Consider the following 13,874-nt stretch of genomic DNA (forward strand, 5'->3'; position numbering starts at 1 on the left):
GAATAAATATAAAAGGATTTATAAAGGGGAAATGAAAATAGAGAGGAAATGTAAGCCGTTTTTGATGACATTGCCAAGCAACGAGAAAATAAAATGAATAAAAATAAAATCTCAGTATATTACTTTAGTTTAAAGGTGTCCACGATCTTGAGTGCTTGCGACTGTCCATTAAATCGTCACTTAACATTTATGAGCCAGGATTAAAAGGAAAAAATCGAAGGAAAATTTCTTCAAGAAAGACGAAAATAGTTCTTGAAATATTCCGTGTTTTGTCTCGATTATTTTCCAACTTTTTGGTCATAAATTTTAAACTTCTTTCGCCTCATTATTAATTAAAAAAAAAATTTTGAGGGCAAAAAAAAATTCTCAAAATTTTAATTTTGCGCAGAAATCTGCAATTGGTAATGAAAATACCTTTTTTATCATAAATGCCTCTAATTTACCGACAAATGCGGCTGTTTTTATCTGTCCTAGATACAAAAGCGATGCCTTGAGTAGGTAATTTAGACATTATTCTTATCTAGATATCGGTATTGATGGAATTTTGTGGTAAATTTACCGATAAAGCTTCCAAAAAAAAAGGAAACTTAAAATTTTTTATCTAACGGGAATTTTTACAGAAAAATGGAATTTTTGAAGAAATTTTCTAACTTGAGGTAAAGAAGAACTCTGTAATTAAAAGAAACTCACCTCGGCATGTCTTGAAGCTGCTTGGCCCGCTGTTTGTGCCTGGACAACGCGAACAGAAGGGCTAGAACTGGTCGTAGCGAGGTACCGGCGGACAATTCCCCGGGATTGACAGCACCCACATCGGCGCCGAGGACTCGGAGCGCGCCCACGCATAAACTCACGTTTTCCACCTACAAAACAATTAATTACTCCATTAATATAAATTACCTTTGCTATGGACAACATTTTACGCGCTCTGCGAATCTCCGTGGTGTAATTAACGATAATTTATGGGAGTGCGTTGTTTAATTAAAATTTTCATTTGAATTGTTATTATAATGGTGTAATTGGTATTGATAATAATGGAATTGGATGGTCCTGAGAAAGAATTCATTTTGCGGGCGATCGATTTTAAAGGGGTGACCGATAAAGGATGATTTAATCCAACTAACTCTTTACTCTTCGTCGAGGATCGGGGCGGGTGGAAGCGCTTTTTAACAAATTAAACGACAAGCGACGGTGCAGGAAATTGCAGCGGTGGCCCCAAAACAAATGGCACTGTTACCACTCGACGATAAAAAATATATTTTGTGAATAGAGGGGCGGGAATGAAAGAGTGGCTTTAGTTTTTTTTATTTGAGGCGAGGCTAATCATTACTCATACGGTATGTAGTGGAGTAGATTTGGTTGAAAGGTTTGGCGGTAATACTTTCCCGAGACAATTTCGATAGATTGCATTCGATCGAGGAAATTCGAGCGACAATTGTTCATGATTAAATTGCTTTAGAACTTTTTTATTTTATGTTATGTTTTATTGAAAATTTATTTGCCAATTTTCTTTATTATCGATAATTAACACGATTAATTTTTTTTTTTTTTAATTATGTTATTAAATAATCCAATTTTTGACTAATTTTAATTGATAAAAAAAAATTTTTTTAATTATTATAAAAAATTTTTTAGGTAAAATTTAAGTTAATTTTTTATAGTTTCTATTTTTTGTCCCAATTACTTACTCAGTAAAATAATCTCCGGTAACTTTAGACAAGTTTTGACGTAAAACGTTGACTTTCCCAAAGCTAAAGATTAAAATCAGGCCACAACATCATTAGTTCCGATAAAACTAACAACTTCTAAGTGAAATAGTCGACTAAAATCTTAAAAGATTTAAAAGTTTAAAGATTAAGAACCAAACTACTAAACTGTCAATCTTAGCCAAGTATTTTGCATTTAAAAATTAAAAAAAAAAATATACAACACTTACAAGAGTGTAATTTAACCTTCCTCATTAGATAAAAATAATTAATGCATAATCTCGGAACTTTGTAATAAAATCTGAACAGACTTGTCAAATAATTTACCCGGCTTATAAAAAAGATAACAATCAGAATTCAGAATAAAATTTAATCACCGGGGTTATCTCTTGAAATAAACTATAAACTCCTCCTAAAAATTCGTGGAAGCTCGTAAGGACTATCAGTTTTTCTTTCCTTGAAAGTTTAATTTCCCTTTGCTAATACTCGTTAGCTTTTGCCGATTGCTTTCGCCGAGCTGAGATAAGACACAGGACATTTTACGTCTTATATCTTTCTACCTTATATTAACTTGTATCAAAAAGAGTCCTCGGTCCTCAGTCCTTAAGATCTTTAGGTAAGTAGCTTGCAATACCCGGTACGGATCTGGTGAAAAGGTAGAGGGAGAATTCTCAAGAAAGAAGATGAGACGTAATGTTTCCGCGTGTACAAACCTCCATTGGTCCATTCTTATTCGCGGTGTCTTAGTCCCTCGGGATCCAGTCTTATCTTTACAAAGTTTGAAATAAACACGAGTGTAAGCTAAAACGAGAGGACAACGTTGCAAGAAAATAAATAAGTAAATATACTATTATATATCTGTTTGTATGTATGTATATATAAGAATAAGGGGAAAAGGCAATGTGAGACGGAATGTCATGAAAAAAACCCGAACGCTCCTTATTCGCGATTCCTCAAGCCATATATATATATTTATAAATATATATAACAGTCATCCTCATCAACTACTAACGTTGTTCTTACTCCATTACATCTTACAGCGTTACAGATGATGACCTTAAAAATTTCGTTGGAAAATAATTTATTTCAAAAAAAATTTTTTTTTTTCATTTTGCTTTTTTAAATAATGACTTTTGTTGAATTGCACTGTATTTTCTTAAGTATTGACATTTTTAAAGATATAAGCTCATCCCGATGTTACACTCATCAAGAACTTTCATTTGAGTACCCACATGCATTTTTGATATATTTTTCATATATACATATATATAAATATATAAAATATATGAAAAATTGATGTGGGTACTCAAATGAAAGGTCTTGATGATTGTAACCTCGGAATGAGCTTATGTCTTTAAAAATGTCAATAGTTCACAAGATACAAGGTCATTTCTTAATTATTGACATTTTCAAAGATATTTAAAATAAAAATACTTAAACTTAAACTTTAACAACTCAAGAATTTAAAAATGTATATAGTTAGTTTTTTCGTACTTGTTTATCAAAATGAACATGCGTATCAGTAATACTTGTGTACTACAATAGAAAAACAAAATATGTATAAATGCATGTACAATGTACATATAAAACAAATACTGATACGGTACAGTACAAGTACATGCTAGTTGGAAGGAAAGGAAACGTGACCGCCGTGAGCAGTTGCACTAAGCGCCGTGTCCAGCTTTTGTTTCCATTGTTCTTAGGCTAATATACCCGAGAGGAGAGAGCTCGCGAAAAAAATTTTTTAAAACAAAACTGCAACCCTGCTAACAGAAATATATAAATTTATGTAAAAGGAACTAGCGCGAATAGGAAAAGTACTGACTCATTGCTCTCCACTCTGATACAAATTTAGATATTCATGTAAATGTAAATCCGGAGACTAGGTGAGTGATGACTGAGTAATATTTACTATTATATGTATACATATATGTTTTTTATGGTACTACCGGACAACTCAAAAGATAAGAGGGATGCAGCACTAAAGTAAAACCCGGTTTTTTTACAAATGTTTTTTATAAACACGTGGTAAAGAATTACGAAAATGACAGAACGTCAAAGCATGCTTTCTGTTGTACACTTTTTAAAACAAAGTATTTTTTTTTTTTTTTTTTTTTTTACTTTTATTTTGTTGTGGCTAAGAGTGGAAGATTTTTTTTTACAAAAACTTTTTTATACTTTGTAATGTTCTCTAAAAAAAATTTTTTTTAATAGTAATAATAAATTTTAAAATTATTTTTATTAAAAATTAAAAAAAAATATTTATGATCTGTAAAACTTTTTCTCTGAGTTATAATAAAAAACGCAGTAGGTATTTATTTTAATTTTTAAAAGAAGAAAGAAAATACGTGAGGTAACATACGAAGAAAGTGAAAAAAAAAAATAATTACCGATCATTAATTATGGTTATTGATTAATAATGCAAATAAACTGAGATATAAAGTGAATAAAATAGCACACGGGATAATAAAAGATAAAAAAAGGTCGAGTATAATGTAAAAAGTAATTCCACAAAGACTCGACGACACTCACGGCGCCTCAGCCCTCCTCTCGTATATATATATATATATATATATATATATATATATATATATATATATATATATATATATATATATATAGATATAGGTACATCGACATCCGACATCCAGATAAACTTTGTTAAAGTCTCTGCTCTTGTGGGATATATCTTGAGATGTCCTCTTATGGTAGTGTCTTGGTCGTGTGCACCGGCACGGGCTCGCAAAAAATAAAATAACGCACCGCGTACCGGCGAAAAGAACACCGTACTACTCACATACAAATATATAATAATAATAATAATAATAATAATGCTAACAGTTAATATAAGAAGCCAGAGAAAATCAAAGTTTAATTTAATTCCCAGCATAAATCAAACTCTTGCATTGTCAGCGTGATTATCCGACAATCCTACGATACTTACGCCAAAATATATTTTACTTTATTTAATAATTCTTCTATTTATTGTACAATTTTTTTTTTATTTTATTCGAAAGGGATTTTTATGTAAATCGGATTATTAAAAATGTTTCGTATCAGTTTTTATTTTAAATGAAAAGAAAAAATTTACCACTGAATAATTTCAATTAAAAAAAAAAAATTATCTGACTTTTGAACCAAGTTAAAAAATTTTCAATTGTCAGAACTAAATAAAAATTAAAAAAAAAAATAAATAAATTTTGGAGCAAAAAATATTTTTTTTTCTAAGTTTAAAAACAAAAATTAAAATATTTTAATTTTTAGGAAAAAAAAAAAATTATTAAAAAAATTTCAAAATTTGGAGAATTAAGATTTTTTCATTAAAATAAATTTTAAGTATAAAAATAATTTTTTGAAAAATTTCAAATGCAATTTTTAGATAAAACAAAATATAATTTTTTTAAATCATTAAAAATTTAAGATTATTATGATTAAAAGTGACATAAAATCACGTTCGAGTTATGCAATATAAATATGTATTTCGGTATTATAAATACAGTTAGTAAAAGGGAATATATATGCAACAATAGAAATGTTGAATAAATGAAAGGATTTCCTTCTTGCGAGTTTAGTTACGAATTAAGAATACAGAGCATAATATGTAAGATCTGGAGTACATATATCAAAGTGTATATATTTATGTAATATGTAATATGGCTCAAATTCTATATATGCACACGTGTGTATTATTACACATATGAATTGACGGTTGAGAAAAGTTTGTAAACGCTGTCTTTATTTATCGCTAGTACTCGGGATTGAACCTCAACTTTTATATATAAAATAATTCCTGCTCCTTTTATTATTATATTGTATATTATAGACTCTAGGCTTAAATCAGCTATCATGAACTGAACTCAATTCGGCTGAACCAGGTGGCGAGTGTATTATTGTAGTTTGATCTTTAGCTAAGGCTAAAATTGCCTCACTGAATTTTCCTTTCATTTAATCACGACATTTATTATTACACTGCCAGAGCTCGCCAATTTTTTTTTGTTAATATTTATTTTTTATTTCAAAGCAATTAAAAATAAAGTCCTTATTAATTTAAAAGTTAACGAATAAAAGGGACGAAAAATTTAAATGTCACTATTGATCTCAATAATCTTATTTATTTTTTTTTTTTAAATTAATTTTAGTAATAAAAAATTTGAATAAATTTATTTTTAATAAAAAAATTGTTTTAAATTTTTTATTATAATTAATATTGACAAGAGTATTTTTTTTACACTATTTATTATAATAATAATTATTATTATTATTGTTATTATTAAATAATAATTTTTAAAAAAGGCAACATCTGTTTACCAATTAATTGTCTTTAAAGACTTAAATTTTAATTTCTGGCAAAACAATAAGAGATACATTAAAATTTACCGATTTTTTTTTTTTAGAAAATTTAATTTCCTACAAAAAAGGTTTCTTATAATTTTTTCATATCTCCAATATTTAACCCAATATTAAAAGTTAAAATTTTGCAACTGTTCTTGTCCATAAAATAACTTAAGCAGTCGGCTTTTTCACAAATACTAAATTCTCAGGCAATCCCATTGTGAAATAGCACGATTCATTAATTTATTCCACGCGCTTAACCGGTAGTTTTATTTTCCAAAAAAGAGCCAAGAAGTTTGCATGCCTTTCCTTCAACCGTGCAATGCCTTTCAAGTATTTATTTACATTTACACTAATTTTTTACACACTAAAAAACACTTTCTTCAAATTTTGACACGCACCAATTTATTTAGCACAAAAAAAAAAAATTTTAATGTGAGGCAATAGCAATAAAATAAAATGCCGAGTGTTGCTACTAAGCCGGTTACCTCCAAACTAAACACTAAATAGTCCCGAAGGTTCATAGCCTACTTATATCCCTACTTAAACCTTTTCTCACGTGATTGCTCAGTTGAAGTGGATTTAAGTAAATTAGAAACAATTAACTGCTAAAAAATAAACTGCAAGCTAATTTCTCGGAAAGGATCAATCGTCCCAATTATTAAATTCACCTACTGTATCTATAACTATAACTATACCTGCCTCGAATCATTCTGTTTTTTATTTTTAGACCAATTAAATGTCGACGATTAAAAAAGACAGTTTAAATTTATCATAATTCATCATTTATTATTTTAATTTATAAATAAAAATTATCTTACTAAAAAGTGAAATTTTAATTAAAATTTTTTAATTAAAAAAAAAAAAAAAAAGTTTGTTTCTAACTTGATTAATATTCTTACATTAAATGACGTAAGCTCTTGCTCTGAGGAAAGAGAATTCCAAAAATTGACGCCAGTAATAGAAAATGACTTCAAACGTCGCTTAATTTTATATTAATAAATTAATAAAAATTTTTTATTCGTTCTTGGAAATTTTTTGTAAACAAAAAAATTAATTTCAATCGAAGAAATAAGATTTAATATATATAAAAAAAAAAAAAAAAAAAAAATTGATATTAAAATGAGTTCTCATTATCGGAAAAATCGCGGACAATAAACTCGTGAAATAAATATATATTTTTTCCAATTGATATTTTGGATAAAAGTAATTTATTGAAATTATTGATAAAAAAATAAGTATATAGAAAATCAAGTGATGAATGTTTTGATTTTTTGGACGGGCCATGTGCATCGCTGTTATTATACTTATGTGTGTGTGGGTTACTGATTTCTATCTGGTCGGTCTACATTATTGGACGGAGAGAGAAAGTGTTGGAAAGAGCTGGGAAGAAAATAAGAGAGAAGAAAGGAGGAAAGAGGGTGACGGGGTTATCCCGTCTAAATATATTTACATGTATGCCAGTTTTAGTTAATGAGATGAAAACGAACCAGACAGACAGTCGAGCTGCGTTTTCACTACTTCATATCGCTACTCTTCATTTCTCATGTCATTCGATCTGGCAATCTTCTCTTAGTTTTCTTTTTTTATAATTATATCATGTCACGGTGTTTTGATTCTCTCGGATAATTCAGTGAGATAACATCTTGATTTTAATGTTACTAATTATGACTTGAACTTTAAATTTTATTAAAATAATAACTTAAAAATTTTTTTAACATCTCAAACAATACTATTATGGAAATATTTTAATAAAAATGAGAAAACAAATGTTTATTATTCATTGTCACTGGCATTATTTATTTTCGTAGAAAGTACGGTACATACTACTACCTAAATAATCACAGAATACAACACGAAACGTAATTTGCGGTCATAAATTGTCTTCTGAGAATAATTGTATGCTGAGTCAGATTTGTTTTTTTAGGCTCTAGTTATACATACAACCCACAAATCTTATATATATATATATATATATATATATATATATATATATATATATATATATATATATATATATATTCAATTCTACTGATATCAAGTGGACGGTTTATCAAAAATTATTTCTCAAGCCCCGACAGTCGTTAGATGACTAATTGACCCTGCAGGGACTTTCCAGCCGAACATTTTACCAGTCATCTTTTTATCCATAATTACTGTCTTACTATAAAAAATATTTTTTTTTCTATAATTATATTTAAAAAAAAAAATAATTTATTAAAATTCAAGCGCCAAATTTTATTTAAAAAGTGCAATATATAAAGTATACAATATATATTCACATACATTGTAAATTGTAAGTAAATATATACCTACTAAGTGAATTGCCGCTCGCGATATTGCGCAACTTAAATCGCTGGAGGTCCTTGGCACTATTCGTACGTGAGTTTCCTCAAGATTACTTACATATACTGACTATAGACAGACTCTAGCAAGCACATGGAGATTACTTTGAGCAAGCCTTCCTTCCTGTACTTGTATTCTCTTTCCTATTTCTATTTCTACTTCTAATTCTATTTCTATTCCATTAAACAGCGCCTCAACTCCACATACCATCACATAACACACAACATACTCCTCCACTTTCTGGTATTCCTTGCTCCTTATTCCTCACACAATAAACAATCCCTCTTACTCTTATATATTAACATCGTTGATGATAACGTTATCATTATTGCCAGTTCTCGATCCACAACGCTATTATATGTAAACCTCACATACTATTATATATTTTAAACCTTTGGTTGTATTAAAAGCCTAAGATTAAAGGTGTCGACAACTTTTATTCCTTCTCATTCGGTGTAACAATTGTGTCGGTATGCAGTTAAGTCCCATTTATTTGCTAATTTATAAGATAAACTCATTCGATGCTATTTATTTTATTACAACCAACAAACAATAAACATTTTTATTATTTTTATCGGTGTAAATAAATTTATAAAATAAAACTAAAAACAGAAGACGGAATTTTTTTATTTTTATGTCAAGACTAATATCTAAATTTGATGTCTGAAAGGACTGAATAAATAATTCGGACTTACCGGTTTTTTTATTTAATTATCTTGTATTTAGTACCGGCACGCGAGTATTTTTTTTTTCTTTTGGTTAAAGTATTTGCCGAACAGACAACGTTTTATTTTTTTTTTTTTTAGTATTAAATTTCGATAATCTATATTTTTAAGAGAAAAAGCAAAATTTTGTGACCAGTGTTTTTATAATCAATTTATGATGATTATTATTTTGGTTGCATTCAAAAACCTCTAGATACATAATTAAGAAATTGTATCTCGTAAACTATTGACATTTTTAAAGATATAAGCTCATCCCGAGGTTACACTCATCAAGACCTTTCATTTGAGTACCCACATCAATTTTTCATATATTTATATATTTTATATATATGTATATATGAAAAATATATCAAAAATGCATGTGGGTACTCAAATAAAAGCTCTTGATGAGTGTAACACCAAGATGAGCTTATATCTTCAAAAACGTCAATATTTAAAAAAGTACAGTGCAATTTAATAAATCAAAATTTTATTTATTTATAGTTCACAAGTCACACAGTGACTGCAAGGTTGCTATTTTATTTTTATTTATTAAATAAAATTTTTTTTGATTGTTATTAGCATCAAGAATTTTTTTGCAGGTTATGGGCCATGACACAAGATAATTAGACCATTAAAATACTATTTATTAATTAATTTAACTAACTCAATGACATAAATTGACTTATACAACCGGATAATTACAGGATAAATGAACAAGTAGATAAATCAGCGTGAAATCTTGTTGAAGTAATGAGTCAAAAAAATGAATACATCATAATTAAATAACCCGGTGGGAAAATTCTTGACCAATAAAATAATAACTAATAACAAACGAGAAGAGTAATATCACCCGCGACACGAGTCAAGATTCGATCCGCTCGAGTTCCTCGCCGAAGGACAACTAATTTATACCTACACCTCTATCTAATACATACAATCCAATCCGCTATCTATTATCTCCTATCTGCATATCCGTCCGTATTATATTATATTGTGTATTATATATTATTTGTCTATTCATAATGTAATGTAAATGATCACCTCAATAGTCAACACGTTTAATTTGACTCTATTCGCGCTAAAAAATAAACCTATGTCTACAGATTTATAGATAAATTTATAATATTTATTATTATTTTTTTTTTTTTTTTTAATTTAAATATTGTAAAATTTAAAGAAAAAAAAACTTTACAAAATATTATTGAATGTTATGCGACCACCCGAGCGACATAAAGACACGACAACGACAATAATCACCAGGAATGGCTTATACATTTGCCCGATCGTTTAAAAATCGGACACACCTACTTCGGAAGTCTGAGAATTCGCTAATCCTGGGATTTTAGTCGTCGATCGGCTCTTATCACATCTTAAGCTCATAATACTTTTAGCATTTTACGATTATAGACTAATAAAAAAATTTTAAAGCGAAAGTGTATTCAAGAGCCCGCTTAAGGAGGACGAAATGATTAAGAACTAAGTGTCCCAAGTATTTAAAAGAAAATTTTTTTATTTTTCTCTTAAAATAGAAGAAAAGTCATATCAGAAGACAGACTAGTGGATAACCGGAAGTCTTTACTTGGAATCCAAAGATAAGCGACAAAGACACATACAAGTGAGATAAATTCACTGTAGACGGCACTTTGAGCTCGGGTATTTGATTGTGAGTCTCGTCTATTTTTTTTTATTTATACTGATATTAGTAATAGGCTTTGGCTTCAACTTTAACGGGTACTCCTTCAAGTCTTTTACCGGTGGAGTCAATTTATAGGTAGGAAATACCTCTCGATCTAATCTACGATTAATTTTTCACTTGCCACTACTTCTAATTCTCACTTCAAAGTTCTGTGTCACGACAAACACTTTAACAGTTTTATCTGACACTCTTTAATGTATATATTTTAGGTTTGAGAAGAGTTTTACTGACTGAGCCGACAATAGCGGGAAAGTTTTTAGAATTAGGACTTGTATAGGTGGTCCTCAGGTAAATATTGTAATATACACTCTTATTATTATTATTATTCATTTAAAAAATTGATATTTATAAAAATAAATTTTTAAGAAGTAATAATAATAATAAAAATGACTTGAAAATTTATTATTGATTATCAAAAAAAAAATTAATGATACTTTTTATTAAAAAAAAAAAAAAAAAAAAAAAAATAAATTTAAATCCTCAAAAAATAATTAAAAACTAAAAACACTTAAAAATCCCAGAAATTAAGAACCCAATATTTTTTCAGAGCGGAAGTTAAAAAAAATCTTACATGATTCACGACCTCGAGTTGTCTCATCGATTTTAATTTTAAATATCTGTAAACTAAAATAGAATCAAGTGTCGCAATAAACTTCTCCGCTCAAATTTTAAAACCCATTGTTTATTTTTTTTTCTATTTCAACAAATAAAAAATTTCTTTTTTAATTCAAAAATAAAATGATTGATTAACTCCTCGAATTAATTATTTACATGATTTTCTGTAAGACTCCGCGATTCTATTTATAAACCACTTCTCGATTATATTTATGAATATTTATTTGTATACATATTACCTCTCTTCAATAATGTTAAATGTATATATTATATATTATATATTAAGTAGATATTGTATGTATTCCTCTATGGTACATAACACGTCTTTACTTACTTGTACATTATTATTTTTATTTTATTTTATTAAACTTCCAGTCGAGGTTGAGGTGAAATTCACAACCACTATCGCACAATGCTATTAATCGTCTACCATATCGTTTACAACATAATGTATCACTATTTTTCCCGCGTCATCATTCAAATTTTTTAATTTTTTATTGACAGTAACCACGTTTTTTCTTTTTTTTTTATCACTTTGCAAATTTTATTTTATTTTATTTCAAGTCTTAAGAAAATTTTAACGTCACTAATTAGCTATAATTAACAAGATATGATCATTATAAAATTGATGTCACTTTTATGTACTTTTTAATTATTTAAGGAATAAATTAAATAATTAATTAAAAAATTTTTTTATATATTATTTTTTAATAAATTTTTTCAAACTGTAAATTTACTCTAAAATTTAATATTTAAAAATTGAGAATAAATAAAATTTTTTTAAATTAATATTAAATTAATTAGAACTCCAAAATTATAATAAAAATTTTATTCTAAGTTTAAAAACTTTCTAAATAAATAAAAATTTAATTAAGTCCAAATTTTGTTTGATAAATTTGTTTTTAAAATAAATTTTCAAACAAACCAATTAAAATTTCAACACTATAAAAAAAATATGTAAAAAATCACTTGCTAAACTAACAACCCGTGATTGATAATTAATGACTATTTAATAACTACCTAGAGTTAGCAGTACCCTAAAATTACAATAGTTACCCACAATACTTAGTCGTAATAACATATGAGGAGTATACGAGAAGGAGACTGAGTATGAGTATGAGTATGAGTATGAGTAGTGTACTCAGTACCACGCTACCGGAGCACTCACTTGGCACTAACCGATGAAAGATCTGAACACGCGAGTAGAGCGAGGTAAAGGTAACCACTCACACACACTTACACGGTGGAAAACATCAGACATATATATATACGAACAAACATACAGACAAAGACTGGACAAAGTGAAGAAGAAAGAAGCGCGGATATAAAATAAGATAGAGACAAACGGCAGTATAATACTGGTTCAAAGAGTGGGAAATATTGTCCGTATGTGTACTTGTAGGTATGTATGTATGTATGTATGTATGTATGTATGTATGTATGTATGTATGTATGTATGTATGGAGAGCTAGAGTAATAGTCAAAGTATGAGTGAGCAATATAATAAACTATGATATTGTCGGAGTCGGTTCTCTGTATTAGTCGGAGCTGTATCGAGTATTTGTCATTTCAGCGAGCAGCGAGATAAAGAGTGGGAGTCGAGTTGATAACCAGGACTGAGGAGGACCGGACAAGGCTACTAGGTGGCCCATCACGAGAGAAATGTCGGTGGCATTTTACTAAGCACGAATAAGTCTAACCATCAGGTAGAATAAGAGACAGAAAAGGTAGAAGATAGAAGGTAGAGATGAGGATAATAAGAGTGAAGGTGGACTGAGCTGCACAAATTTTCTCGACGACAACAGACACTAAAGAGAAAGAATGAATTACGAAAAGACCTACCGGTAAGGGCTTTACGAGGTAATACCTGGTAAAGACCTACCTCTCGAGCCTGAATGTCAAGGAGGTTTGGTTTTGTTTAGCTCCTTGGTGGTTTTCAGGTGGAAAATTCGGGACTTTCACCCCCTGGTGATAAATATCGGGGACTTGAGAAGAAAAAGTAAGAGGTTTTGACCTTTAGATTTTATTTCGGTGAGTTATTGATGGGGAAAGAATTTTTTTTTGGAATTTTGGTGACTAAATTTTTTTGGAGTGGAGAAATTGTGTTGAAGGATTGAGATTGATGAATTTTTCAATTTTATATTAATCATTCGATTTTTTTTTAATTATTCAAATTATTAATAAAAAATTGCATTTATATTTTTTAAAAAATTTTAAATGTATAATTTTTTTTTTTTTTGGAAAAAAAATTTTTTTTTATTATAATTTTTTCAATAAAAAAAAAACTCCAAAATTATCAAATGTCTGCTAATTTATATAAATCAAAAGAAAAAATATTTTGAAGAGCTTCGTCTTAATTTAAGAATAAAAATTTTTCTTGATTAAAAAATTTTTCTCTTGTTAATTTTCTTTTTTTTTAGTGACTACAAATGTTTGTTTTAAATAAAGATAGTACTTATAAGATGCAAACAGCTA

At 28.3% G+C, this 13,874-nt stretch overlaps 1 protein-coding gene across 3 annotated transcripts in view; it reads right to left on the minus strand.

Annotated features, from left to right (window-relative positions):
• Positions 1-13,874, minus strand: part of Sick (sickie) — a 109,107-nt gene that overhangs the window by 67,303 nt on the left and 27,930 nt on the right. For all 3 annotated transcript variants that reach the window (XM_074245114.1, XM_074245104.1, XM_074245098.1), the window contains exon 4: positions 691-860. In XM_074245114.1, coding sequence (XP_074101215.1) covers positions 691-860 — 170 coding nt within the window. The remainder of the gene's footprint in view (positions 1-690; positions 861-13,874) is intronic.

Source organism: Cotesia typhae, unplaced genomic scaffold, assembly GCF_013202065.1.
Source record: "Cotesia typhae breed Kobodo isofemale line unplaced genomic scaffold, CoteBio_Ctyphae contig_11, whole genome shotgun sequence".
In the NCBI taxonomy this organism is placed as follows: domain Eukaryota; kingdom Metazoa; phylum Arthropoda; class Insecta; order Hymenoptera; family Braconidae; genus Cotesia; species Cotesia typhae.